The sequence below is a fragment of the Protopterus annectens genome, chromosome 9.part0, assembly GCF_019279795.1.
Source record: "Protopterus annectens isolate FY-2018-M chromosome 9.part0, PAN1.0, whole genome shotgun sequence".
NCBI lineage: Eukaryota > Metazoa > Chordata > Ceratodontiformes > Protopteridae > Protopterus > Protopterus annectens.
The window spans coordinates 1551432725-1551460409 of NC_056743.1; the positions used below are offsets into that span (position 1 = coordinate 1551432725).

The 27685-nt window shown below is 42.5% G+C and overlaps 1 protein-coding gene across 1 annotated transcript in view; it reads left to right on the forward strand.

Annotated features, from left to right (window-relative positions):
• Nucleotides 1–27685, forward strand: part of LOC122810718 (ammonium transporter 1 member 3-like) — a 998780-nt gene that overhangs the window by 426725 nt on the left and 544370 nt on the right. Inside the window, exon 4 of the mRNA XM_044082282.1 lies at nucleotides 13418–13500. Coding sequence (XP_043938217.1) covers nucleotides 13418–13500 — 83 coding nt within the window. The remainder of the gene's footprint in view (nucleotides 1–13417; nucleotides 13501–27685) is intronic.

Here is a 27685-nt window from a genome sequence, read left to right on the forward strand (position 1 = left end):
CCCTCTCCTACCCTTGTGGTATTGTTTGATACCATTGTTGGTATCTTCCTTTTCTGCTTCTTTTTTCTATACTTTCTAGCAGTAATTTGTTTGTTTTCTTTTTGTGTGTTGGATATGTCTGAGAAAAAAGGGACTTCGGGGTTCAAACATTGCACTTCCTGCAATGGCAAACTCCCCAACAGCGACTTACACAATGATTATGTCTATTGTCTGGGGGTTTCTTACCTCTCTGTGAAACCTCCTTGCCAGATTTGCCTGAGTTTTAGTCAGCGGATGCAGAATGAGAGAAAACAAACTTCTTTTGAAAGGCCTATTAACCTCACCTTTCTCAGAGGTCCTTTCTGTGTCAGAGGTCTCAACCCCTCCAATGAAGGACAAAAAACATCCACATTCTGATCCCTCTTCACCGGCTGGTGATAAGGGCAAGTCCCACAAACACAAGGCCCACAAATCTTCTAAAAAGGACTTTGCAGAGGAAAGTCCTACTGTCCACCCAACCAACAGAGAGTCCTGGGCTGTGGACATACTAGGGAAGTGACCTTTGCAGTCAGGTCTCTGAATTACTTGGCACATTTCATGAGGCTCCAAAGGGATCTGATCTCCGAACTTTCTGGAGCCCTCACGGGTCAAATTTCTGATGGGGCACGAGACAAGGTTGCCTCTCAAATTGCCACCCTTGAGTCAATCTCCAACTTGTCCATGAAGTTGCTCTCCCTCGCAACCAAAGGGGCGGCTAGAGCTGCGGGTGCAGGCGTAGTCATGAGATGTCATGCCTGGATGCGCATCTGTGACCTCACTGACTCCTTCAAGTCCTCCTTTTTGAACACCCCTATTGAACCATCGTCCTTGTTTGGTTCTAAAGTAAAGGACACACTGGCCAGGTGAGAGCAGGACAGAAAGACCTTGTCTGCCATTGGCCTACGTTTTTCCAAGCCTTAGTGTTCTTTTTCCAGGAACCAGAGTAGTGGGAAAATATGGGACAAAAAATCTCAAGGTCCTTTCTGCAACGCATGTGGTGAAGATCACCCTAAAGGCAGAGGGGGTTCCTATGGTGGAAGATGCTCCTTTAGGGGCAGAGGGGGTCCCTGAAATCAAGACTCCAGGGATTCTTTCTCCGGGCGGTCTTATCAACTCTCCTGAAGCGTCGTCCTATTACTTTCCTCTGGAAGCAGTCGGGGCTCGTTTTTCTCTGCACCAAACTGCCTGGCACTCTATTACAAATGATCGGTGGGTGCAGAGAATAATCTCCAGAGGCAATTACATCCCTTTAACATCACACCCAAAACCTACAAAGAACCTTCCTGATGTTCCACCCAGTCCAAGGGAAGAAGCGGCTTCAGAGATAAGAAAGCTGTGTCAGAAAAGAGTCATCCAACCAGTCCCCCCAGACAAATGCGGATCTGGTTTTTACTCAAGATTCTTTCTGGTGCCAAAAAAGACCAGGGACTGGAGACCCATTTTGGATCTCAGCCATCTAAACAAGTCAGTGGTTCAAACCAAGTTCCACATGGTCACTATACAATCCATTCTCCCTTTTTTATGGGAGGAAGTTTGGATGTGCTCGATAGACCTCCGGGATGTGTACTACCGCATCGAAATTGTCAAAAGCTCCAAGAGTCTCCTTCACTTCCGGCTAGAAGCCAATCATTACCAGTTCAGAGCCTTGCCATTCAGTCTCTTGATGGCCCCCAGAGTGTTCACGAAATGCCTAGCAGTGGTGACAGCTCATCTGAGACTTCAGGGATTCCAGGTGTTTCCATATTTAGAAGATTTGCTCCTCTCCACCCCACCAAGCATCTCCTGACCATAGCCCTCCGCTACACTCTTTCACTGGCGGAGTCTCTAGGTATCACAGTCCATTGGGAAAAATCCAATCTACAACTTACCCAACAACTGGAATTAATAGGGGCAGTTTTCAGTACTCGAACAAGCCTGGTATCTCTTCCAACTCACAGGCTTCAGAGGTTAAGATTACAAGTACAAGTGATACTCTGTCAAAGAAAGGTGTCAGCAAGAGAAGTACTCCAGGCTCTGGGGTCTGTGGCTGCGGCCATTCCGATTGTTCCTCTGGCAAGATTACTTACGAGACTGTTACAATGGCTCCTTTTGTCCCAATGGTTGGCAAATCTTCACCCCCTAAACTCACAGATTCTCATCACCAACTCCTGCAAGCAAGATCTTCTTTGGTGGATGAGGCCAGATGAAAATCTTTCGTGTCGCCCCTTCCAGATCCCTCAACCCAGCCCCACGGTGACCACGGACGCCTCCCTGATAGGTGGGGGGCCATTTTCAGGGAAAGACAGTCCAAAGCACATGGTCCAGCTTAGAGGCCAACTTGCATATCAGTGTTCTGGAGTTGAGAGCGGTGCTGTTGGCATTGCAGGCACTACATCCACTCCTTCCATAGGGAAAGATTGAGAGTCAATCAGACAAACAAACAAACAAGGAGGGACTAAATCCTACCCCCTGTGTTAAAAGGCCATGAGAATTTGGCACTGGATGATAGCTTCCAACTTCTTTCTTATAGCAACGCATATCCCGGGGAGCTCCAACGTGATTGCGGACAGGCTAAGCAGATGCATCCTTCTTCCACACAAGTGGTCTCTCAATCCAAACGCGATGGCTGAAATTTTCAGCTGTTGGGGCCAGCCTTGCTGCGATCTCTTTGCTTCCCCTTCAGACAGCAAATGCAGCAGCTTCTTTGCCCTTTTTCCCCCAGAAGGGGAGTCACCGAGAGACGCTTTGACTCACGATTGGCCCACGGGTCTCTTCTATGTTTATCCTCCAGTTCCCTTGATACCCCTATTTTTGAAAAAAGCAATTCGGTCGAGATGCAAGGTGATCCTCATTGCCCCATTCTGGCCTTGACAAATGTGGTTCCCCTTCCTCCGGCCTCACCTATTACAACCTCCATGGATCCTGGACACTCATCAGGACCTAATCTCTCACCCCCAAGGGTTGACTCCTCCAAATCTGTTCACTCTCATGCTGACAGCTTGGTTTCTCCACTTCCGTTAGTCGCCTGGCAGGAAACCCTCTCCTCACCTGTTTGTGATATTATTCTGGCCTCCCATAAGGTTTACTCTCTGGTGTAAAGAACAGATGTTAGACCCTTTCTCAGCTCCTGTATCTGTTATACTTCAATACCTTTTGAGTTTTTTGAGAATGGAGCATCAGCTTCTACTATTCGAGTCCACTTGGCAGCTGTCTCCAATTTTCATAACGGTCTAGAAGGCATTCCACTTATCTCCACCCACATTTGCAAGACCTTTCTCAAAGGAGTTTTCCTTAGCAGACCCCCAATCAGGCAGCCTGTAGAGACATGGAATCTCTCCCTCTGGTATTACAGTCTCTCTCTTTACCCCCTTTTGAGCCTGCTGCAAAATGTGACCTTAAATTTCTATCATGGAAATCTCTATTTTTGGTGGCGGTCACATCAGCTAGACGGATATCGGAATTATAAGCCTTATGCATCAAGAGTCCATATTTAATCTTTCATAAAGACAGAGTATCTCTTCGTACTAATCCATCTTTTCTCCCCAAAGTGATTTCTGATTTCTCTGTCAACCAGTCCATTGAGCTCCCAGTGTTTTCCCCAAATTATTCCAATAAAGGAGAATACTGTCTACACTCATTGGATGTACATAGACAATTATGTTTTTGCTTGGACAGGACTAAATCTTTCCGCAAGTCGGATCAACTTTTCATCTCCTTCTCTGGTCCAAAAATGGGATGTGCTGTATCAGAAGTCACTTTATCAAAATGGCTCAGAGATTGTATTACTTTTTCATACTCACTGGCAAATGAACCTAAAGCTGTTAATATCAAAGCTCATTCAATGAGAGCCATAGCAACGTCTGTTGCTTTTCACTCCAGAGCTTCTATGGACAACATTTGCTCATCAGCCATTTGGGCTAAACCCCATACTTTCATCAAACATTACAAATTGGACATGGTCTCCAGGGGAAGAGCTGCCTTTGGCTCACTGGTACTCAGGAATGTTCTTCCATAAGGGCCACCCAGGTTTTCAAGTAGCTTGGGATTCTGTCCCATCAGTGATGAATGGGAAGAAGATTAACAACATCAGATAAAGAAGTTATGTGTTGTTGATCTTCTTCCATTCATCACATCCCACCCTCCGTACCCCACCAAAGGCTCAGGGTTTCTGCGCCGAAATGGCCTCTGCTTTTACTTCTATATGTTGCATGCAAACTCGATCTGAGGTAATTGGGAGAAGGGCATTGTGGGTAGCAGCTTAGCTCGAAAGTTTTTGGTGTACCCGAGCTTGGTATTATGCCAACTCGGTTCCTAGGGCTTGTAACCGAACCCATCAGTGATGACTTCACTTCAGTAACTTCGTTTTTCAGTTTTACTAAGTCATTGACAAAGGTGGTATCATCACTTGTAAGTCTAGATAACCTAGTCATTTGACCTTTGATCAGGTTTCTGTTTTGCCTGATATGGTGATTGCTTGTAAAAGAGAGATATGCATTTGAAAATGTTCAATTCTTAAAAATGTTAAACCTGAATGTAGAGAGATTGTCAAAGTTGAAAGTAGTCAACCTTTTATTATTTTGTATAAGTTTAACTTTTAAATAAATGGTCTTTTTATACTCTTGATGATAGTGGCTTTGTAGAGTGGATTCTAACATGCTTGGCTGTGGTTTTGGTGTTCTTGGTTTAAGCATGCTATCAGTTGTTTTTAATGGACATTTATTTCATCTTATGAAGATAAGATGGGCAGTATCAAGGCACATTTTATTAGAGCTTTGGTTTTTACAAAGGCATCCTGGAAAAGGGTGGACTGTAGAAGTATTGTGGAGGTAGTGATCTGGTCTTCTTTACATACTTTTACAAAGCATTACACAATGGATTCCTTTTCCAGGTGCAGGGCTGGCTTTGCTAGCACCATTCTCTAAGGGCTCCTGGATCCTTATCCTTCCTCCTCCCAGGTTGGATAGGTTGTGGTACTCAACCCATATAGCCAAAGGCTACTGAAGTGGTGAGAATAATGAACATAGTACAAATTCTACATGTTGCACTTACCATAACAATAGATGTTCAAATTCCTCACTGCCACAGTAGCTGCACCCATCCTTCATCTACACTGACATTCCAAGAGGCTAGCCAATCAGCAGTCAGAGTGTAGTTGTAGTAGAGGGCCAGAATTTTGTGAAGCTGGATGGTTGTTTTATCCTGGTCAGAATATATCCTAAATATCCAGATGTTACTACAGCAGTGAGAAATTTGAAAATCTGCTGTTAAGGAAAGTGCAAATTACACAACTGTACAATCTGATGTTGTCCTTTTCATTCTACCTCAATGCACGGGTTTGGATCCATTCCTCGGATCCGACTCGGCCACATATTACAGACTTCGGATCCAGCTGTCTAGCTCCTCCATCTACCCATAATGCACTATTCCATCCCGATTACCTCAGATCTTGTTTGCTGCCATCGCGAACAGATGCAGATTCATCTCTTAAGTTGTAATAGTGGTTTTGTGAGTTAATTTATTCATCTGTTAATCTAATCTAAAACCTATGCTACGTCTCTCTTAGCATTTTCAGAGGTCATTAGCAGTTTTAGCTAGCTTTTGTAATACTATCCTTTTCTCTTTTCTACTATTCAGCTGAATAGTAAATCATGTGTACCATTATTGGCATTTCTTTCCCTACACCTACCCTTCTGTCAAGGTATCTCTCTGATCTACCATTGCTGGTAGTTAGGTATTTTCTTTCCTTTTGATTGCAAAAAAAAAAAAAAAAAAAAAAACCTTCTTTTTGGTATTTTCATTGCTGATTTTTTTCTTTCTTTTCATATTAACATGTTGGATAAACTAACTGGATTCAGGAAATGCACTTCTTGTTGGCATAAAATCCCTAATTCGGATCCCCACAAGGAGTGCGAGTACTTCCTTGGAGCTAGGCACTTGGACACTTCATGTTTATTATGCTCAAGCTTTAATCTCAGGGCCTTGGCAGATAAGTGAAACAAACTGATTTTGAAGGGCTTACTTCCAGCTACATATTCTTCGTGGGCTCAAACCCCCACCAGATCGAGCAAGCCAGCTCTGTTGGACCGTAAGAAATGCTCCCACCAAAGTACCCAAGGTCTTTTGTTGGAGCCACCAGCTAAGACGAGAAACACTTCGGATCCAACATTACCAGTTCTGAAGGTCTGATCCACGGATCTGAAACACTCAGATCTGAAGGCTTTGGCTCCTGCCATTATCTCAGTATCTCCTTCCAGTGCACCCTGGGATCCTAGGTCCTCAAATCTAAACCCAGCTACATCTCACAGGAGTCTTACTCCAGACTTTGCTATAAAACTCATATTGCCCACCCTGCCTTCTCCATTGTTTCAACCTCCAAAGAAACACTCAATGACACCATCCACTACTCCCTCTAGATCCTCCAGAAGTTTGTTGGAAGCAGATATGGCTAGAATGATGAGAACATTTCTCACAGTTCAGATCCAGATGGGGATCTTATCAGCTCCATTCTCTGTTGGATCCATGAGTCTTCCTATGACGTCCAAGACTATTTTATCTCCTTCTCCAATCTGTCCAGTCGTTTTGGAGTCCCAGGATCTGAAATCCCCAAGAAGTGCAGTGTCGGAGATGAGGGAGGTCTCCTTTTGACTCTGACTATATCCCTGGTTAGTTCTGTTCTGATTCCCTTGGATCAGAATGGGTCCCAGAGCCGAAGTGTCGGATTTGAGGGTCTGGGTTTGGCTCCAATTTTGTTGGATCCATCCATTCCCCTTGCAGCGTCGGCTCTGGACAGTTTGGATCTGGTTCCATCCTTGAGGTGTGAATCTGAGGGTGGCTGAGATCTATCTGCATCAGGAGTTTCAGCTTAGAGAGGGCAGATCGAGGCTTCTCCTGGTCCATCTGCTTTTGATGTGGTGGAAAGGGATTTTCTCTCTCTAGAGAGCTGGCTTCTCATTTTTTGGATCTTACCCCATTTCTCTAATCGATTCTGAGCTCTGAGACAATCAGAACTACTCAACAGGGACAGCCATTTGCAACAACCATCCAATTTGCTCCAACAGAGAAAGTTCCCCTCTCTTCTGACACCTCCCCTGAACATCCCACAGAGGAGGTACCTAAGAAGAGAGTATGCAAAAGCAGGTACATGGACTCCCTGATGGAGTCTTTCATGGAGGATACCAGTTTTGATGAAGGAGATGGGTCCTCCAGATTGCCATCGGATGACATCTCCTTTGGACACATTTTGGAGATCCTTAGCCTGAAAGGTGATTGGTCGTCTGAAAATCCTTCTCCTGAAGAATCGTTATTTTTGGTTTTTGGAGGCTTTTGTTTCTGGCCCATCTATGTTTTGGGTTACCCCCCGGCGAATGAACTAATTGACCTAGTTGCCTACTGGGCTTGGAAGGATCTGGATACAATCAAACCCATTCCAAAGAGACCTGACACATTTTTAGCCCCTAAAGAAAGACGGACCCCACTGGAGCAAAGGAGTACCAGTTGATGCTCTGGTGGTGGCTGCAGCCACCAAGAAAGAGCTAGCAGACCAGAGCTCTGCTCTCCAGCTGCCAAACATTGGACAGATTTGGAGAGAGAGTCTTTGCCTTGGCAATCATTTCCCTGAAGTCACTAAACTGTCTGGCACACTTTACTAGACTTCAGAGGGATTTGACCGAAGAGCTATCAAATACTCTCTCAGAGTCCATGCCTGCTGAGGATTTCAAAAGAACATCCTCCCAACTGACCACTCTCTTATCCATATCAAACACTTCAATGAGGTTGATCTCTCACAAAGCTGAAGGTACGTCACAAGCAGCTGGATCAGGCATTGCCATAAGGAGACATGCCTGGATGCAGCTGTGTGACTTTGCAGAGCCTATCAAGGTGTCCTTTATCAGTGCCCCATTCGATGGCAATTCCTTGTTTGAGCCATCAATATACTTACCTGCAGCGAACAAGATGGAAAGACTGTCTGCTGTGGGAATCAAGTTTTCAACCACCTCAACGAACCTTCCCCAGGAATCAGAGATGTGGTAAAATGTGGTCAGAAAATCTCAGGGACCTTTCTAAGACCCGCACGATGATAATTCCTGCAGAGGCAGAGGGGGAAATTTTAATGGAAGACTTCACCCTAGGGACAGAAGAGGCCCACAGAATTAGGGTTCCAGGGATTCTTTTCCAGAAAGGCCCTTCCAATACTCCTGAAGTGCTGCCTGACTGTTAAACTCTAGATGCAGTTGGGGAACGATTGTCCTTGCACCTAGATGCCTGGGCAGATATAACAAAAGATTCATGGGTGCTAAGAATAACATCCAGAGGTTACTACATATTGTTTCTCCTATGCCCTTCCTCTAAAAGAAAAAAGTTTCCTGACATTCCGCCCAGTCAAAGGAAAGCAGCAGCCCAAGAAATCCAAAAGCTGCTAGAAAAAAAGAGTCATCCAAAAGGTCCCACCAGACCAACTAGGATTTGGAACTTATTCACACTTCTCTTTAGTGTCCAAGAAAACAGGAGACCTCAGACCCATTTTGGATCTAAGCAGTTTGAATTAGCACATACAGAAATCTAAGTTCCGAATGGTCCATACCACCCTTTCTTCACAAGGACAATTGATATGCTCGATAGAGCTTCAAGACATGTACTATCATATCAAAATAGACAGATGCTGCCAAAGACACTTACACTTTTGGATGGGGGCCAGTCATTACCAGTTCAGAGCCCTGCCCTTTAGACTCACCACAGCCCCCAGGGTGTTTATCAAATGTATGGCAGTGGTGACAGCTCACGAGACTGAAAGTATTCCAAGTATTTCCATACCTAGATGACTGGTTCCTCACTGCCCCCTCCAGTCATCTCCTTCTGCATTCTGGGGACCATTTGCTCCAGGTTTGCAAGTCATTGGGTATAACAATAAAATATGCCAAATCAAACTTAATGCCAGTGCAGAGCCTGGAGTTCATTGGTACACTTCTGGATATGAAAACACAAATAGCATCATTACCTTCTCATTGGATTTCCACTATCAGAAGTCAGGTTCATCTTCTTCTTTCTCTGCCATCTTCTCCAGCAAGATCAGGGCTTCAGGCACTAGGTTCCATGGCAGCAGCCATTTTATTACTTCCTTTGGCATGTTTCTTTGCATGTTCTGCAATGTACTCTAGCTGCTCAGTGGTTCATACTGCATCAACCCCTATCTTTTCCAGTTAAGCTTACTCAAATTTGCAAACAACACATCCACTGGTGTATACAATTGGATAATATTTATCTAGGCTGACCTTTTGTTCTACTATCCCCAATGACCACAGTTAACATGGACACTTTTCTACTGGGATGGGGGCTCATTTCTTAGAAAAAAAATGGTCCAAGGCACATGGTTCCCCAGAGAGCAATCTGCTTATCAACATACTAGAGATGAGAGCAGTCCTACTGGCATTGTAGGCATTTCAAGATGCTTTTCCTCTAGAGACTATTGCATTTCAGACCAACAGCATGTCTGTATTCTGGTTCATCGGTAAACAAGGAGGAACTTGATTTTATCCTCGCTGCAGAGAGGCCATGAGAGTGTGGGAATGGCTAATATAATCAGACTATTTTCTAATTGCAGTGCACATTCTGGGGAAAACCAACGTACTAGCGGATAAACTAAGCAGGTCCATCTTGATGCCTCTTGAGTGGTCTCTCAGTTTTTGGCGGAAATGATCTTTCATTGTTGGGACCAACTTTTCTGTGACTTCTTTGCGACCCCCCCACAACAAGTGCAGCAGGTACTTTGCACTTTCCCCCTTCAGGGTGAGTCAGCAAGAGATGCTGTAGTTCATGCTTGGCCGTTGGGTCTCCTTTATGCTTATTCACTTCTCCCCTTGAGTCCCAAATTTTTGCAGAAAGCAAATCAACTGAAGAGCTCAGTAATCCTCAGTGCCCCTTTCTGGCCTTGACAAGCATAGTTCCCCTTACTGCTGTCTCACCTTCATTATCCTCCATGGATACTGTAAACAACTCCGGATCTCCTCTCTCACCCATCAGGGATCCAGCATCCCAACATACAGGCCCTCAGACTAACCGCATGGTTTCTCCATTTCCATTAATGATTAGACAGCCCAGGCTATTTTCCCCTGTATGTGATATTATTTTGGTTTCTCAAAAATAATCTACTAAGAAAAGTGTACAAGAGGCTGTTCTTCAGTTTTTAGCAGCTATTTTTAAAGAAGGAGCAAGTTTCTGGATGATTAAACTTCAAATGACTGCAATTTCTAATTTTCACACAGGAGATAGAAATTATTTGTTGGCTTTCTCCAAACTGTGCAAGGCTTTTCTGAAAGGTATTTTTCTTCTAAGACCACCAGTAAAGGATCCCTCACCTTCTTTGGATCTAACAGTTGTGCTACAAGGTCTAACTCAAAAACCTTTTGAACCTTCAGCTAAAAATGATTTTTAAATTCCTTTTTTGGAAAACAGTATTCTTAGTAACCATTACTTCCGCAAAGAGAATATCTGAACTCCAGGCTCTTTCTTCTAAAACACCATATATCATTTTTCAAAAACAAATTGTTACTTTATGGACAAACCTTTCTTTTTTACCAAAAGTGGTTTCTGAAAATAACAGTAATCAGTCCATTCATTTACTAGTCTTATTTCCAAATTTCTCAAATAAAGGAGAGTACATGCTTCACTCCTTGATGTACACAGACAGTTATGCTTTTATCTCACAGGACTCAACAAATTAGAAAAATCACATCAACTCTTTGTCTCTTTTTCATCAAAAAAAAAACTGGGTTGTTCAGTCTCTAAAGTCACTCTAACTAAATGGATTACAGACTGTATTTTTTGGATTTACTTGCAACAAGGCATGACATTACCTAAACCTCCCAAGGCTCATTCAGCCAGATCCATGGCTGCTTCATCTACTTTTTGGTCAAGAACATCCATTGATATTTGCGCTGCAGCTACATGGTCCAATGCTCATACCTTTGTTACTCATTACAAATTAGATAGTATGTCGAGAAACAGAACCACCTTTGGTTCAGAGGTACTCCAGAATATCCTTTCATGAGTGCCACCCCATGATCAGTGTATCTGGGGCCTCTGTCCCATGGGTTGAGGAAGAATGAGAAGGATAACATCAGATTTAAAAGTTATGTACTCACCATAACTAGACATCTATGTTGTCCATTTTCATTCTTCCTCAACTTCCCTTCTGTCCATCCCACATCCATTTTCTCTGGAGAGACCTGTTGGATTGTATTTGAAACTTACAGTTCCAGGTTTGAGCCCTTTCTTTCTCTATCAGCTATACCTGAGTCTGTTTAGCTGTATATGGCAGCACACTCAATCTAAGGTAATTGGGATGGACTATTGCATTATGGGTAGAGGGAGGAGTTCGACAGTTGGATCCAAAGTCTGTAGTATGTGGCTGAGTCAGATCTGAGGATCAGATCTGAACCCATGGGTTGAGGAAGAACGAAAATGGACAACACAGATGCCTAGTTATGGTGACCACATAACTTTTAATTTTGATGGCTGAGACTCTGACCAGAGTTGCTTCAGGATCAATAGTGGTTTAAGTACCACCAGCAGTTCTGAGCCAGTACATATCCTTGCTGTGGCATTCCCCTACAGTGTACCCTGCATCAATGCAAGCATTATTTGTCATTCCAGATTTTTCTGCTGCTGAGTTTCAGGCCTGTGCAATTTTTCAAGTAAGACAGACAGTCCAAAATTCTTCAGAATCATCCCCAAACTGATTCAACTCCCCACAGAAACTCCTTTTCATCTGTTCTATCTCCTTTGCAGATACATAGAGAGGCAGAGTGCAAGAGGAAGGAAACAAGTGAGATTCCCCCAAGGAGTCACCTACAGCTGATTGAATGATAAGAATATTTCCCCTGCAACCCATGATGGCCCCAAATTTTGGGAGGTCTTGGAAATGCTACATTGTAGAAGGGCTCATTAGATAATCCCACGGTTGCTATGAATGTTGTCTGGGAAATCCTTAATATAACCACCTCAGGCAAAAAAAATGCATAACATTGCAGATTGTACTCAGGCAGCAAACTGAAGTCAAAAATGAATCTGAGATAGTGGAGTTCTAATTCTAAGACAGAAGCTTCTGTGGGTAACTAGTTTTGGTGTATCATTTAGTCTAGGTTTAGATAAGGTTGCTGTGGTTATTTATGTCTTTAATCAGGTACAATTATTTGTAGTAAATAATTACCTTTTTTTGTTTTGGAGTTATTCATCATTACCATATGAAAAGTTGTGACCCGGTTCAGCAAATCCTGAAATACGGAGATTGAATGACTTGAAAAATGGACTTGCTTATACCATGTCAGAGATGGCCATTTCTCAGAATATTCCTTTTTCTCTGAGATATAATGGTCTTAAAGTTGAAGAAAGATGGTCGATATTTTCTCTTTTCCTGCATTTTCTGCCTTTTTTCTGTGTCAGCACTTAACGTTGTGAGTGCCAACATTTCAGTACTGAGCTTGTTGGTTAAATGTAAAAAAATATTTATTTTTGGATGTACTTTTTTTGCTCTTTTGGACATCTGGCATACTAAACTCCTGTTGTTATGCTAAACAGCTTGCTGACTGCAGTAATATTCTGTTCCCTTTTGTTTTGAAGTTAGTCATTGTAAAAATGTGGACTGTTTTTCCCTACTTTGCTAGTTTACTAAATACTTTCTCATGGGTCAGCATTTGGCTAGCAGTGTCCTGTAATCTTGTTCACTTTTATTTTGTTTATTTGCTAAAAATGAAATTTAAGATTTTTGCTAATTTGTAGTAATTTCAAAAGATACATAAATGACAAATCATTCAGTTATTGAATATTGTCATTGTGAATAACACACGGGTTACATCATAACCGTGCTTTTTTAGTTTTAAAATTACTTGAACAAACACACCACTACTCACAGTATAATTTTTGCCCCAGAAGATAGAATATTTACACTTCAGAAAGGTAGTTCAAATTAAACTGCAAAGTATGCTAATTGCCAATAAAGAGGCAGTAGATGCCCCAAGTATTACAACACTAAAGACACAGGTGCTGAAGAGATTTTTATATGGGGACACGTTGTAGTTCAGCAACTGCCTGTGAGGCTAGTTACAGAGACATTTTTTTTCACTCTAGGTCCTGATTTCTCTAAAATATGGAAATATTCTTTATGATTTTTTCCAAGCAGGTATGTTCCCAAACTGTGAAGCATTTTTTACGGTGTATATAGATCAAGAATTGCAATTCCTAATAGTTGCCAGCATGCTGCTAGAAAGTACTGTCTGTACTAAGTAATTGGTATGGTAGGTGAGCATGTGTTTATTATTTTAACTGGAAAGTTAGCAGATGAATCTTGTTTTCCTGTATTGCATTAACTTTTAATAAAGTTTAATATAGTTCAGCAGATCTCATGTTTTGTGCTTTCTGCTTGTAGGTTTTGTGCTTCCAGTTGCTTCACATTGGTTTTGGCATCCACAGGGACATTTTTATTTGCATGGATCTGCTTATCCTGTTCAGGTGTGAAGCTAATCTTTAATCTTTCATTTGCAGAGGTGACTGATTTAATTGACAGTATGCTTGATGATCAATGTAATGCTTCCTGTTTACTTTTGCCTGCAATATAGATAATTACAAGAATCATTTTCAATATTTGTGTGTTGCTTGCCTATATGGTTCTTTCTGTATGCATAGCTATCACAGCAGAGAGCTGCAGGGTTAACATACAGGCAGCAAGGTGAAAGTAAGACAGTACTATTTATAATTAGTGGCCTGAGGCCTCATTATCTGGACATTAGTTTACCTTATAAAGGTGTTTTGTTCCTCATAATAAGCCCATTGTATTAATTTTTTCAGGTCATGAATTTCAAAATTTCAGCGATGACTTGGTTTCGATGTTTTATCAAATAGTTCTTGTTAACCTTTCTGTTCTATGTATTTTTTTTTTCTCCTCATTAAAAAATCTTTCTAGCAACACCCATAAAATACCTGGACAGCTCTCAAGGTAACTAATTATTATCTTTATTTACATGTCATACCACTCCCAAGGCAAAGTTCTCAGGCAAATTAACTCAGTCTTGTTTTCCTTTAGACTTGTGTAGAATACTTTGGCCTTTCACTGGATCAGACAGAGATAGCACAGGTAGGTCATGACCTAGTCCTCTGCAGTCCTTCATTCACCCAACTCTTAAGAGTTTTTTACTCCATTTCTAAGCTTACATGCATCCATCATGTAAAATAGAGACAGTAACCAAATGCTGGCACACACATACACACACACACACACACACACACACACACACACACACACACACACACACACAAACATGTCATTCTAAAGCCGTGCTTGTTCTGTTGGTCTGAATTTCTATCTGTAGACACTGCTGTAGAGCATTGCAGCAATATATGTTACCTAACTCTCTCATTCATATTATTACACATCAGCAGTTGCAACAGCTTTAGTTCAGGGCTGACTCTTTTTGATGCAAGCAGTACTCAGCCAGTACATGGGGAGGTAAAGGTTTTAAAGGTTGTGACAGTTCCCTAACATCAATGTTACTATATGTATATGTGGTGGTGCAGCAGTAGCGTTGTTGCCTCACAGCAAGAGGTTCTCCCGTTCAATTCTCGGCTGGAGCACCTTCTGTGTGGAGTCCGCATGTCCTCCCCGCGGTCGAGTGGCGTTTGAAAGACATGTGTAGAATGGGCATGCCTTCGCTGAAGGTTGGGCATCCAGCTGGCACCATAAAAATCTACTGCCAAATCATTAGCAGACCGGAGTTCCGCTGTGGTGACCCCTAACCGGGAAAAGCCGAACGAACAACAACAACATATGTGTAGGAGGAAGGTTTAGGCCCTTAGGTGGTGAGTGAGTGTGTTATGTTTTGTCGCTTAGCCAATGCAAGGGCATATTGAGCATGCTTACATCTGACTACACCCACAGCAACTGCTGCTTCCCTCTCTGACTCCTCACCTGCATGTGGCTGTGGTGACTTTGCCATTTGGTATTCGTATGTGTGCTCCTTCCCTTTGTTGATCCTGCTGAAGCTGTTTTCTCAGGATGATGTTGTATAGCATGGCACATACTGTGAATATTTCAGTACATGTCCATGGATTGTACTGCAGGACTCTCCCAGATGTATCTAGGCAATGGAACCATGACTTCAGCAGCCCAAACATGCTCTTTGATATTTCTGGTTTGAGCATGTGCATCATTATGGCATTCTTCAGCAGTGTGTGTGCATGTCCGATGGGTGTCATCAGCCATGATTCCAGTGCATAACTTGCATCCCCCAGTAAATGACTGCCATCTGATACAATTGGGAGGTTTGCCACATATGTGAGTTGTGGTAATTGCCTGGGTGGCCAGCACACACATTCAAGATGATTCCCTTGGCATTACACACAACTTGGCAGTTAATAGAGTGGAAGCCTTTTCTATTAATGTAAAGCGTTCCCTGTTCCCAGGGGGGGGGGGTGCCTTATTCACTGCCTGCAGTTTCAAAGAAAAGCTGATAAGCAGTATAGAGTCTTTCCAGATTATAAATGTCTTTATTCTCAATTGTCAGCTGACCCTGCTGCAATAATTCCAGCATCAACAGCTAACATGATATCATTGGCTTCCTCTGACTCATTGCCCTCTGATAAGGAGAGCAACTGGTTAGACAAACAAGATAAGAGATTGTTTTTATCAAGTTTATACAGCATTGTCGTCTCACAGCAAGAGGCTTTTCGGTTTGATTCTTGGCTGCAATGCTTTTTGTGCGGAGTATGCATGTCCTCCTTGTGTTAGTGTGGGATTTCTCCAGGTGCTCCTGTTTCCTCCCACATTTCACAGACATGCAGTAGGTTGACTGGATACTCTAAGTTGGTCATAGGTGTGAGTGTGAGTGCCATTAAGTGGTATGAAAGAACAGCAGCGGTAAGGTTAGCCACCTGGCAGGGTGAACCTTGGCTCTAGAGGATTGTCACTTTTGAAGTTATGCCTCGACCCCATGTGCAAAGAATTGAGAAAAGGGGGTTGTGGATGGATGGATAAGTGTGTGTTAAAATGTACTTCTAGTTCGGAAGAATTTGCTGCTTCATTGTCTCCAGAAGGCAGGTCATATTTGAATTAGAGTGTTTCTAACTTGACTCTTAATTTCTAAACGTGGTCTGAGAGGTGTGCATGATTGTGCATGATTGTACTGACATTGTGTCTAGAGCTTCTGCTTCTACTGTGGTGTTGAAATTTGTCTGGCTGCATAATCAATTTTTCTAATGATTTAAAGTCAGAAATGTTTAATTCTCCACTTAGCCTGAATGTGTAATTTGGGCCTGTGGCTACACAGATCCTGAACTAGGGGAATGACAGAGGTAAATTGATGAATGGAGTCTGTAAGATTTTTCAGGTACCCAGGCTCTACCCTAACAAGGCCGCTTCTCAAACCTTTAGAGTACAGAACAAACAGAAATCCCAGTGTAATAACAAGCGGGCCCCTAAAAGAAAATGTCTTGAGGATAACTCTTCCAAACCAAATAAAAAAAGTAACTTTCCCAAAAAGAATCAAGCTCCAGCTAATGAATGACTATTCTGGGAATTTGTTCACCTTACCCATACCTCCTTCCCCAGTTTCCCTACATCTCACACACTGACTGAACATCAGACTCTTAGCCTGGGTTCAGACAATTTCTGACACATAGGTGCTGAGGTGGTTTAGGAAGGATTCACTTGGCAGTGATGGACTCTCCTCCTTTCAGGGGAATTCCCATTACATCCACCAAACCAGACAACCCTATTTCCACTAATCCTACAACGCATATTAGAAACTTGGGTCATAGAATTAGTACCATCAAATCACATGGGCAAAAGTTTTAGTCCAGGATATTTTTTTGTGCCAAAGAAGGGACATGTGTGGAAACCTGTGTTAGATCACTCTTTTCTCAACCTTTATGTGAAAGTTCCAAAATTCAAAATATTGACTCTTCAGTCAGTGTTTGCACTGCTTCCAGACAATTGTCTTATAGTAACACTGGGTCTTAATGCTGCTTACTTTCATATACCCAATGCACACAGTTTCAGGACATTTCCACGGTTTGCTGTATCTGGATGATATTTTCAGTACTCTACAGTGACTAGCCCTAATGGTGGTTCACTGCAGATTGCAAGGCATCCACATTTTTCCTTATTTAAATGACTTGTTTTTTTTCTGCAGAGTCTTCTGCCAGGTGTTTACAGTTCTTAACAAAGATGTCCAACCTTCTGGCACATCTGGGATTTCTCACTGCAGATTGCAAGGCATCCACATTTTCCTTATTTAAATGACTTGTTTATTTCTGCAGAGCCTTTTGCCAGGTGTCTAGAGTTCTTAACACAACCTTCTGGCTCATCTGGGATTTCAATTGAATCTACAAAATCTTTTCTTACACCCTTTCACAAAACTGTCGACTTGGGGTTTCTGATACACTCAAGCAAAGGGCCTTCCTTCCAAAAGAAATCCAAAAGAAAAGATAACTTACCAACAGATCTTTTTGAGTTTTTCTCAATAACTTCAGACTCCTGCAAAAAAAATTTTCAGGAATCTAGGCCTCATGGCATTAATAATCCTCATGATACCACTTGCTAGATTACACACGAGAAAGATCCAATGGTACTTAAAAAAAAATCCGTGGAAACAGCACCTACATTCTTTGGACTTTCAGATTCCCATGTTGGGTTTTGTAAGATGAGAATTGCAAAGATGGAGAGATAAATTGCTCTTAATCCAGGTCTCCCTTTCTGTGTTCCAACCCCATCTTATTTATTCTGCTCAGACAGGCTCTTCAAATTATGCTTGGGGTGCATTTTCCTTGGGAATACAAGTGCAAAGTCTGCGGGAATCTTTGGACAGACCAAAGCATTTAAACATTAAGGAAAAGTTAGCAGTGATTCATGCTATGAAATCTCTGCTCCATCTATGGGCTCTAGGCCATTTACAAGTGGTTACAGACAAAACCTCAGTGAAGTTGTATCTCAGCAAACAAGGGGTAGAAGGTCATACCCTTTTAATTGATTGGCACTGATGGCTTGGATTTGGCTTTTCATCATTCTCTGACTCTTCAGGCCTCCATATTCCATCAGTGCAAAACATTGTAGCAGACAGAGTCAGCAGATCCTGGACAGACCCTCACAAGTGGAAACTCAATACATGTATGTTTCAGGACTTGATCCAGAAATGGGGAACGCATCAAGAAGGTCTGTTTGCCTCCATACAAAACAGACAACTGTAAAAATTCTATTTGAGATATTATTACAGCCAGGCGTGGAGAACAGATACTTTGCCATTCCCTTGGTTGGGAATGTTCCTGTATGCTTTTCCACCTTTTCCAAAGATTGCCAAGGTACCTCTAAAGATTCAGATGGAATTACCAGAAATTATTGTGATGACCCTTTTGTGCTTTGGCCATGGCAAAATTGGTTCCCCCCTCTTATGGAACTGGCCAAAGGCAAGAGCAATTATCAGAAGCTTCCTCACAGACTGAATGTACTCAGACAGCACAAGCAGAGTTTGATACACCCCCAACATCAGTTGACTACAACTGACAATACAGATGATTAAATTTTAATACCTGTTAGGCACCTTTTTTTACAAGGATGTGCATCAGGTACTGAAGGAGGCAAGAAAACCTGGTACTAGAAAGTCTTATGTTGGCAAATGGAAGAGATTTTCTAGGTGGTGCTGTGGCAATCACAGGGATCCTGAAAGGGAAGCAGAATTTCTGTTACTCAGACATATGTGAACTACTTAAAGATGGCTTGTCGTATGCTTCTTTCATGGTGCATCTTGCAGCCACCCCCCTCTTTCTTCTATGTTTATAGTAAAACAGTTTCGGAAAGGAGTATCCTGTAAATTTGTGTTTGAACACTCCTCCTGGGCCCATCTTATTTGCTCACTCATCCGAGTACAGTGAGATCATATTTTGATTTCAGACACTCCTACCATTCCCATCTGTTTAGCCCTATCCCAGCTCTATCCTAGTCTAGTCTCATTAGCTCATCCTGCCTAATACAGAGTGAACATTTGAGTAGGCATACCCACTTAGGCCCTGAACTTGTCTGATTGAAGACTGCTGGAACAAGACTCAGTTCTGAGGTTTTTTACTGGTTAATTGGGTAATTTGTGTAAATCAGTTTGCTTGGTTTCTATTGTTATATATATATAAAAAAAAATTGCACTTTATCTATTTTTGCCTCTTCTTAAAAGTACTCAATTGTGTTTATTCTGCTGCATTTATTACTGCTTGGTAGTAGCCTATTAAATTGTAACCGTTATTCTAAGTCTTTTGGTTAAAGCAATTGGGCTTCAGACCAGTTGTTTTACATTAAGAAGGTTTGTGGTCTGCACGGTTGTGGCAGGACAGGTAGCTTACATCCTTTTAAGTTGGGAATTGCTGATTGAAGGCTCAGTGTCTGTTATTCTAAAAGTGTATTAGTTCTGGTTTAAGCAATTGGGCTCCAGGTTAGTTATTTTACATTAAGAAGGTTTGTGGTCTGCACTCTTGTGGGAGGAGAGGCTAGATTCTGCCTTTCTGAGCTGGGAATTTCTGGTTAAAGGCTTACTTGTGCCTGCTTATTTGAACTGTTTTTCTGATATTGGTGTGGCTTGATTGCTGTAGCCCAGAAGTTAGTAGTTTATTGGCCATTTTGGGCTAATTTCTTTCGCTTTCATTTCCCTGCTATAAAAAAACGCATTTGCGTGGTTTTGCGAGCCGGGCAGTGCCGGTTAGCTAGGGTTAAACTATTCCCAGCTCCACGAAGTCTACTCTTCAATTTTTCCCTTGGAACTAGACAAACATTCAAGTTAAACACTCAAACTATTCATTTCACAGCCCAACACTTGCTCAAAACTCATAGCAAGCACTAATTAACCCTAGCACTAGACCCCCTATACTGTCCAGAAGGACAAGGCTTTCTATTCGCCCCTACCAGCCAATCAGTAAAACAGCTCACTTTACCTATTCAGGCATATCCAAAGGGCAGTTTCAGGTGTACACTCCAGTTCAACTGGTGAATCTGGGCATTTTAAGGCAATTTTACAACTGCCTCGTGTACACAGACAACCCTCTCCTCCTACCACCAAACACTAATATATGCAAGAGATGCAATTATACAGCCAAACTGGAGGCAAAGCTCTCTCAACCCAAGACTTGAACTGACAGTCAAGAGGAGAAGGAAAATACTTGCAACACACCACCAGTCTCACATAGACCTACTAAACCAAATGTAATAAGGGATCTGGGGACCCAAGTAGATAGTAATCTCTCCTTTAATAATCATATTGCCAAGGTGGTTAGAAAATCCTTCTTTGTGACCCACCTAATCACATCTAGAACAAAAGAGGTTATTGTGCCCCTCTACTCATCACTCATCAGACCCATCATAGAGTACAACACCCCATTTGGGATATACCTTAAAAGACACCTGCAACAGTTGGAAAGACCACAGAAGTACCTCACCAAGAGGATTACTGGCCTCAAACAGATGCCCTATGCAGCCCGACTTAAGAAACTTCAGCTGTACTCGGTTGCATACCGCTTACTCAGAGGTGATCTCTGCCTGACATACAAGGCCATGTCCAACACAGAATTGATGGACATGCTCCACCTAAAAAAAAAAACAAATCCCCAAGAGCCACATGCTCTAGGGATCTAAACCTCACCACGATGATAAATAGGACGTGCTGGAGGGATAGATTCCTGTCCCAGAGACTCCCCATGCTTTGGAACAGGATTCCAATCTACATTAGGCAGAGCCCCTCACTAACACTCTTCAAGAGAAACCTTGACAAGTGGATGGGAAACAGAAAATTTACTCCGGGGATCACTGCAGTGGCTCTGCTGGACAGAGGCACAGGGAACTCATGACTCTGCTGGACAGAGGCACAGGGAACTAATCTAAGGGGGCAGCGAAAGACAACACATTCTGGCTAGGCTTATAGATGCTCTCGGGCAGATAGCCTAGTACTTACCTATGAACCTATGAGACCCCTCTCACAAGCAAATTTTCACTCCTTGGGATCTCTCATCAGGTTTGTTCTAGAAAAAACTGACCTTAGTTCCCTTTGAACCAGCCTGTCATGTTGACTTGCAGTTAATTACTTGGAAAACTGTCATCTGTAAGACAAGTATCTGAGTTGGACTTTCTCATGGTGGGTAAACCTTATTTTGTTTTCCACAGGGATAAGGTCACATTATACAACATGACTAAAGTTATTTCTGAGTTTACCTTGAATCAAGTCATCAATCTCCCAGTTTTCTTCTTAGAACCAAAAAACAAAGGAGAATAGAGTTTACATACATCGGATGTGCACAGACATTCCAGGTACTACTTTGACAGAACCAAGTCTATTCAGTAGGCACACTAGCTGTTTCCTATGCTGGGACTAAAAATGGCCAACCTGTGACTAAGTTGACTATATCCATATGATTATCCTCTGTTATTGTTTTTGCTATTCCCAACATGGTATAAATATTCCAGACAAAGTTAAGGTACATTCTATAAGGGCCTTGTCCTCTTCGATGGCAAACTGGAAATGAGTTGACTCTCGAAGTATTCTAGAGTCAGCAACTTTGCCCTTTGTTTATACCTTCACAAAGCATGACTAACTTGATTCCTTCTCTAGGTCTAGGACAGGCTTTGCTAGGACTATTCTCTGTGGTCCCTGGACCCTTATCCTTCCTCCTCCCAGGTAAGATAAGCTTTGGAAATCTACCTATAGGCTATTGCAGCAGTGAGAATGAAAAACATATTTCAGTTGTGTAAGTCCTACTTACCCATAACAGCAGATGTTCATTTTTTTTTTGCTGATGCAGTAGCTGCACCTATTCACCATCCCCTTTGTAGATAGTTGAAGTGGGACATAGCATCCTTTGTTATGGTTGCTGTTATTGTTGAGGTCATTTGAATGATTTTTATGGTGATTATTGATTGCTGGTTGTTGGCTTAAGATGAATCTTCCTCTCTCAGGGACTCTAATAGGATCCCAAGAATAAAATTACTAGTAGGCACTCTTAATGCATGGGATACTTGGTTCTACCTCCAGTGTCCTCTATTAGGAGAAGATCATGATACTAATAACTGTGGATCCTACAGACTGCTAAGAGTTGGCCTGTGTCTGACTTTCAAGGCATTCACCAATTGATTATTTGACCAGTTTTAAAGACTTGGATTCATAGCTCAAGCTCCTTCCCTTACCCATAATCTGCCTCATTAATAGCATAACTTTAGCTCTCATTTACCGCTTCAGCGAATGGATGTGGTCTCCATAGGTTGGGTGTAGTTTTCAACATTGAGTAACTGACATTGATATTATTTACATATTTAGCTTAATTATTTATATTTTCTCCTTTTTCTGGTTCTTCCTCCCCTCTATAACACTTATAAAAAAAGACATTACTTATTTTCTGTATCTGCCTTTGAAGTAGGCCTTTGACTTTTAAACGTACTTTCCAACTGCTACCTGTGTTCCAGTACTCCTAATTTTCCTATTAATGGTAATATTTTCATTTTACCATAATTGGTAATCTTCTTTTCTCATCTGTCTTCCCTTTTCTTTAAATTTAGATAGAGATAATGTCAGACAAGCCAACCAATTTTAAAAATTACACCTCCTGTGGGCACAAAATACCAAACTCCAATGCCTACCAGGAGTGTGTATACTGTTTGGGTTCTTTACATTTAGATACTGACGGTGAGATGGTTGAATGCTGCAGTAAGTTGGTTTTGAAGGGTCTTCTGCATTCTGCGTCTCCAGGCTCTTCTGCTTTTGTATCTGCTGGAGCTCCCTCTTCCAAGAAGCCTCTTGAGAAGGGCAAAGAGGATTCATCGAGCAAGACTAAAGAAGAAAGAGAACAGTTCCCTGATCATTCTTCTTCTTCTGTTGTTCCAGGTTCTACTCCACCTGAAAAAATTTGCAAACTGTCAGATCCATCAGGTCCATCAGATCCAACAACATTTAAGACAAAATCTCCGGCTCATCACTCTTCCTCCTTTACCCTGGAGCCAGTCACTCCTTGGCTCCACTCATCCTTTCTCCAAGAGACTCCTGAGAAGTTCCAGGCCACCTTCCACATCATCATTTCTCAGGTCACCTAGCAGCCTAACTTAAGCATATTTGGACAAGGTGTGAGGAAGTTTTGTGGGCCCAGATACAATTGGGAGTTATACTGTCTCCATCTCCCATTGGACCTGTGAGCCTGTCATCAGCCTCTATCCAGTTGCTTACTCCTACTCTGATCCAGCCTTCAATTTTGGTGCCCTCAGACCTGCCAATCTTGAGTCTGCCTACGTTGGATCCAGAGCCCTGGCCTTCTTCGACTCCAATGACGTCGCTGATCCAGTCAGTTCTGTCATTGTCATAGCCAGAGGGATCTTGGAGCAGAAGTGTCACTGCCAGATTGGGGGGTTAGGGTTGACTCCAATGGCCTCAGAGCTGTCTCTTCCTCTCGGAGCCTTAGCGCTGGACAGCTTGACCCTGACTTCTGCCTCCAGGGAGGAGTCATGGTGATGATCTAAGCTGTTCTGGGCAGCTGTCTTCACCTCCTGCCAGGGTGACTTTTGATTCTCTTAAGTCTTCAGCATTCAAGATAGTAGAAAGAGCTTTCTCTACTTCTGTGGATAACATTTGCTTTCCTCCCTTAGGTCTACCCCTGTCTCAACTGTCTGCTGTGGTCTCAGAGACTGTACATCCTGTCACATTGGGCAGGTGGCCCATACCAGTCTTGAGGCAGTCCTCATTCAGGTCTCACCTCACACTTCTGAGTCCCCTCCAGAATACCGCACCAGAGAGCCCCCTCTGAAGTGTATTTGCAAGAGGAGGGACTTAGATTCCCCACAGGAATCCCTCAGAGAAGACTTTAACTTCTGTGAGAAGGAAGGGTCCCTCAGATCACTCCTTGAGGATGTCTCCTTCAGTATAATACTTGAGCTTTTGAGATAGAAAGGTGGTTGATCTTCTGCCTCCCCCCCCCCCTTTCCAAGAGAAGTCAGTGTTTCCTGAGGCTTTCGGAGCCAGCTCAGCTATGTTCTGGGTGGTCCCCATGGTGGATGAGATGGTGGACCTCATCGCCTGCCAGGCATGGAGGAATCTGGATGTCACAGAGCCAGTCCCTGAAAGACCAGATAAATAGTTAGTTGCACCAAAGGAGCAGCCCACTGGAGCAAGGGTCACCAGTAGATGCTATGGTGGTAGCAGCGGCCACCAAGAAAGAACTTGCAGAACAAAGTTCTACTGTCCATTCCCCCAACACAGATTGGAAGTTGTTGGACAGGTTTGGGAAGCTCATGTATGGATCAGTGACCTTTGCTCTTACATCACTGAATTATTTGGCAGATGTCACAAGATTTCAGAGTGACTTGATCAAAGAGATTTCCAATGCCCTCCCTGTGTCCGTGACTGCAGCGGATAAGAAGACTGTTTCTTTGCAACTGACTACTCTACAGTCCCTACCAAATGCTTCAGTGAGGCTCATTTCTCATGCCTCAGAAGGTGCTTCTAGAGCTGTAGGTTCAGGAATAACCATGAGATGGCATGCCTGGATGCACCACTGTGACTTTGCGGAGCCTTTCAATTCATTGTTCATCAGTGCTCCCTTTGATGGATCTACCTTATTTGGTCCCAAGGCTAAATAAACTCTATCTAAGAGTGAACAAGATGGGAAGACCTTATCTGCCATAGAGATCCATTTTTCTACACCTTAAAGAACCTTTTCCCAAAATCAGAGAGGTGGCAGAAAAGTGTGGCTCTAGAAGTCGCAAGGTTTTTCCTAGGGATCCTATGGGGACAGATCCCCTCATAGTAGAGGGGGAAATCTCAAAAAATAGACGACACGCTTTCAGAGGTCCCTTTTCTGAGAAACCCTATCAGTGCTCCAGAAGGGTTCCCAGACTGCTGTGTTCTGGAGGCAGTCAGGAGATGCTTATCTCTGTATCCAAAAACCTGGACATCCATCACTAAAGACTCTTGGGTGCAGTGAATTATCTCCAGAAGTTATTACATACCCTTTTCCCTACAACCTTCCAGTCATTTTACAAAACTTCCAGATGTTCCTCCCAGTCAGAGAAAAGCAGCAGCCATAGAAATACAAAAACTGCTGGAAAAAAGAGTTATCTAAATAGTCCACCAAGACCAGCAAAGATTCAGAATTTATTAAAGATTCTTTTTGGTGCCAAAGAAAACCAGGGACCTGAGACCCCATTCTGGGTCTCAGCATCTTAAACCAGTATGTCAGATGCAAGTTCCAAATGGTTATGGTTAAGTCCATTCTTATACTTTTATGTAGTAGATCTCCAGGATTTGTACTATCACATCAAAATAGACAGGTATTCCAGGAGATTCCTTCACTTCTGGCTGGGAACCAGTCATTACCAATTCAGAGCTCTGCCCTTTGGTCTCACTATAACCTCCAGGGTGTTCAACAAGTGCATGGCAGTGGTTGTATCTCACTTGAGATGGCTGGGATTCCAAGTGTTTCCATACCTCAGTGACTAGCTTATCATGGCTCCCACCAGGCATCTATTGACACTCATGATAGATTTCTGCTCCATTTATCTCCATACCTCGGTATCACAGTGAAATATTATAAATGTCACCTCCCTACTTCCCACCCAAACCTTGGAATTCATAGTGGCTCATCTGCATACAGTTTCTTAAGTAGCTCGGCTTCCTCAGTCCAGATTGTCCAAATTACAGGTTTAGGCAACAAATCTACTGTCTCTTCGGTCATCACCAGGCAGGTTGGTCTTTCAACTTCTTGGGTCAGTGGCAACCTCCATAGCCCTTCTACCCATGGCAAGATACTACATGAGATTACTAAAGTGGACTTTAACAGCTCAGTGGTGTATGAACTGACATCCCATGACATCTCCCATTTGAATCACAAAGGTCTGCCAACAGCATGTATCCTAGTGGACCCATGCACCAGATGTTTCACAGGGCCACCCCTTTGTTCTTCCATTATCCATGAATACAGTGATCATGGATGCTTCCCATTTGGGGTGGGAGGGCATTACGTGGGACAGACAGTCCAATGCACATTGTCCCTCTTGGAGACTAACTTTAACATCAGCATCCTAGAGATGAGGACAGTCTTTCTTGTATTACAGGCATTTCAAGGAATCCTTCCTCAAGGGACAGTTGCCATACAGATGGACAGCATGTCAGTGGTCTGGTACATCAACATATATGGAAGAACCCATTCTTACCTCTTATGTCAGGAGGCAATGAGAGTGTGGCACTGGGTGATTTCTTCCAACCACTTTCTTTTTAGCAATGCAAATTCCAGAGAAGTCCAACATTTTAGCGGACAGACTGAGCAGACCTATTCTTATGCCTCATAAGTAGTCTCTCAACCCTGCAGTGGCAGAACACATTTTTCACCAATAGGACCAGCCATGCTGTGGCTTTTTTACCTGTGTCCACAATTCCAAATGCAGTAGGAGTTTTTGCCATTGCATCTGCTAGAAGAGTTTTGGAACTTCAGGCTTTATCCTGCCAGCCATCTTATGTTATTTTTCATAAAGGCAGGGTTTCTCTTTGCACCAACTCTTCCTTTCTTCCAAAAGTAGCTTCTGAATTCTTCCTTAACCAGTCCATTAATGCAGCAGTGTTCTTCCAAACTTCTCCAATAAAGGGGAATATATGCTTCATTTATTGGATGTTCACATACAGCTGAGATTGTATTTCCATAGAACAAAAACTTTCAGGAAAATGGACCAATTGTTTATTTCATTTTCAAAAGCTAAGTTGGGACAATCTGTGTCTAAAGTTACAGCAGTACAAATGCTTACTGAATGTATTTCTTATGTTTATAAACACAAAGGTTTGCCTTTACCAAGACCACCATGAGCTCATTCCACAAGGTGAGTCTCCACTTTCACCGCTTTCTTATCCAGAACTTCTATAGATGACATTTGTGCTGCTGCTATTTGGTCCAGTGTTTATGCCTTTATAGCTAATCACAAGTTGGATATCCTTTCTAGAAACAAGGCAGCATTTGGTTCTGTCATATTCTGGAATATCATTCCATGAAATGATCCATGGTTGATACTAATTGGGGACTGTGGCTCAAAGGTTGACGAATGGGCAGAAAAGACAATATCAGATACAAAAGTTATGTACTCAAAATAAGGAGTCATCTCTGTTGTCTGTTTTCATCCTTCCTCAACCCAGCCTTACTCCTTCCACTGGTAGCAGATATTCATATGGTCTCCTGGTGTGACTTGGAGGTGGTCCCCTTTTGGTCTTTCCCTCTCTTAGCTCCAGATATCTTTCCTATCATGTTTCTAGATATTAACAGAATAGTTTCCTTTCTATATGTTTATATCAAGGGGACAAAATTGATCTGTGTTAATCTGGGGGTTAAGAGAGGATTATGGGTAAGGGGAGGAGCTTGAGCTATGGATCCAAAATTTGAGAAGCTGCAGAAGTTGGATCTGAGGTCAGATCCAAAACACAAAAGTTGAGGAACAGATGAAAAAGACAACATTAGATCTACTATCACCACAAAGGCTGGGGCTCACTGAAAACAGACAAGACAGATGCATCATTATGGTGAGTACATAACTTATGGTTGTATGTACAACTTTCTAGTGTGCATGTGTGTGTTTTTTATATGTGTGTGCCTATGTATGTATATACATATACATAATGTGTGTGTGTGTGTGTGTGTGTGTGTGTGTGTGTGTGTG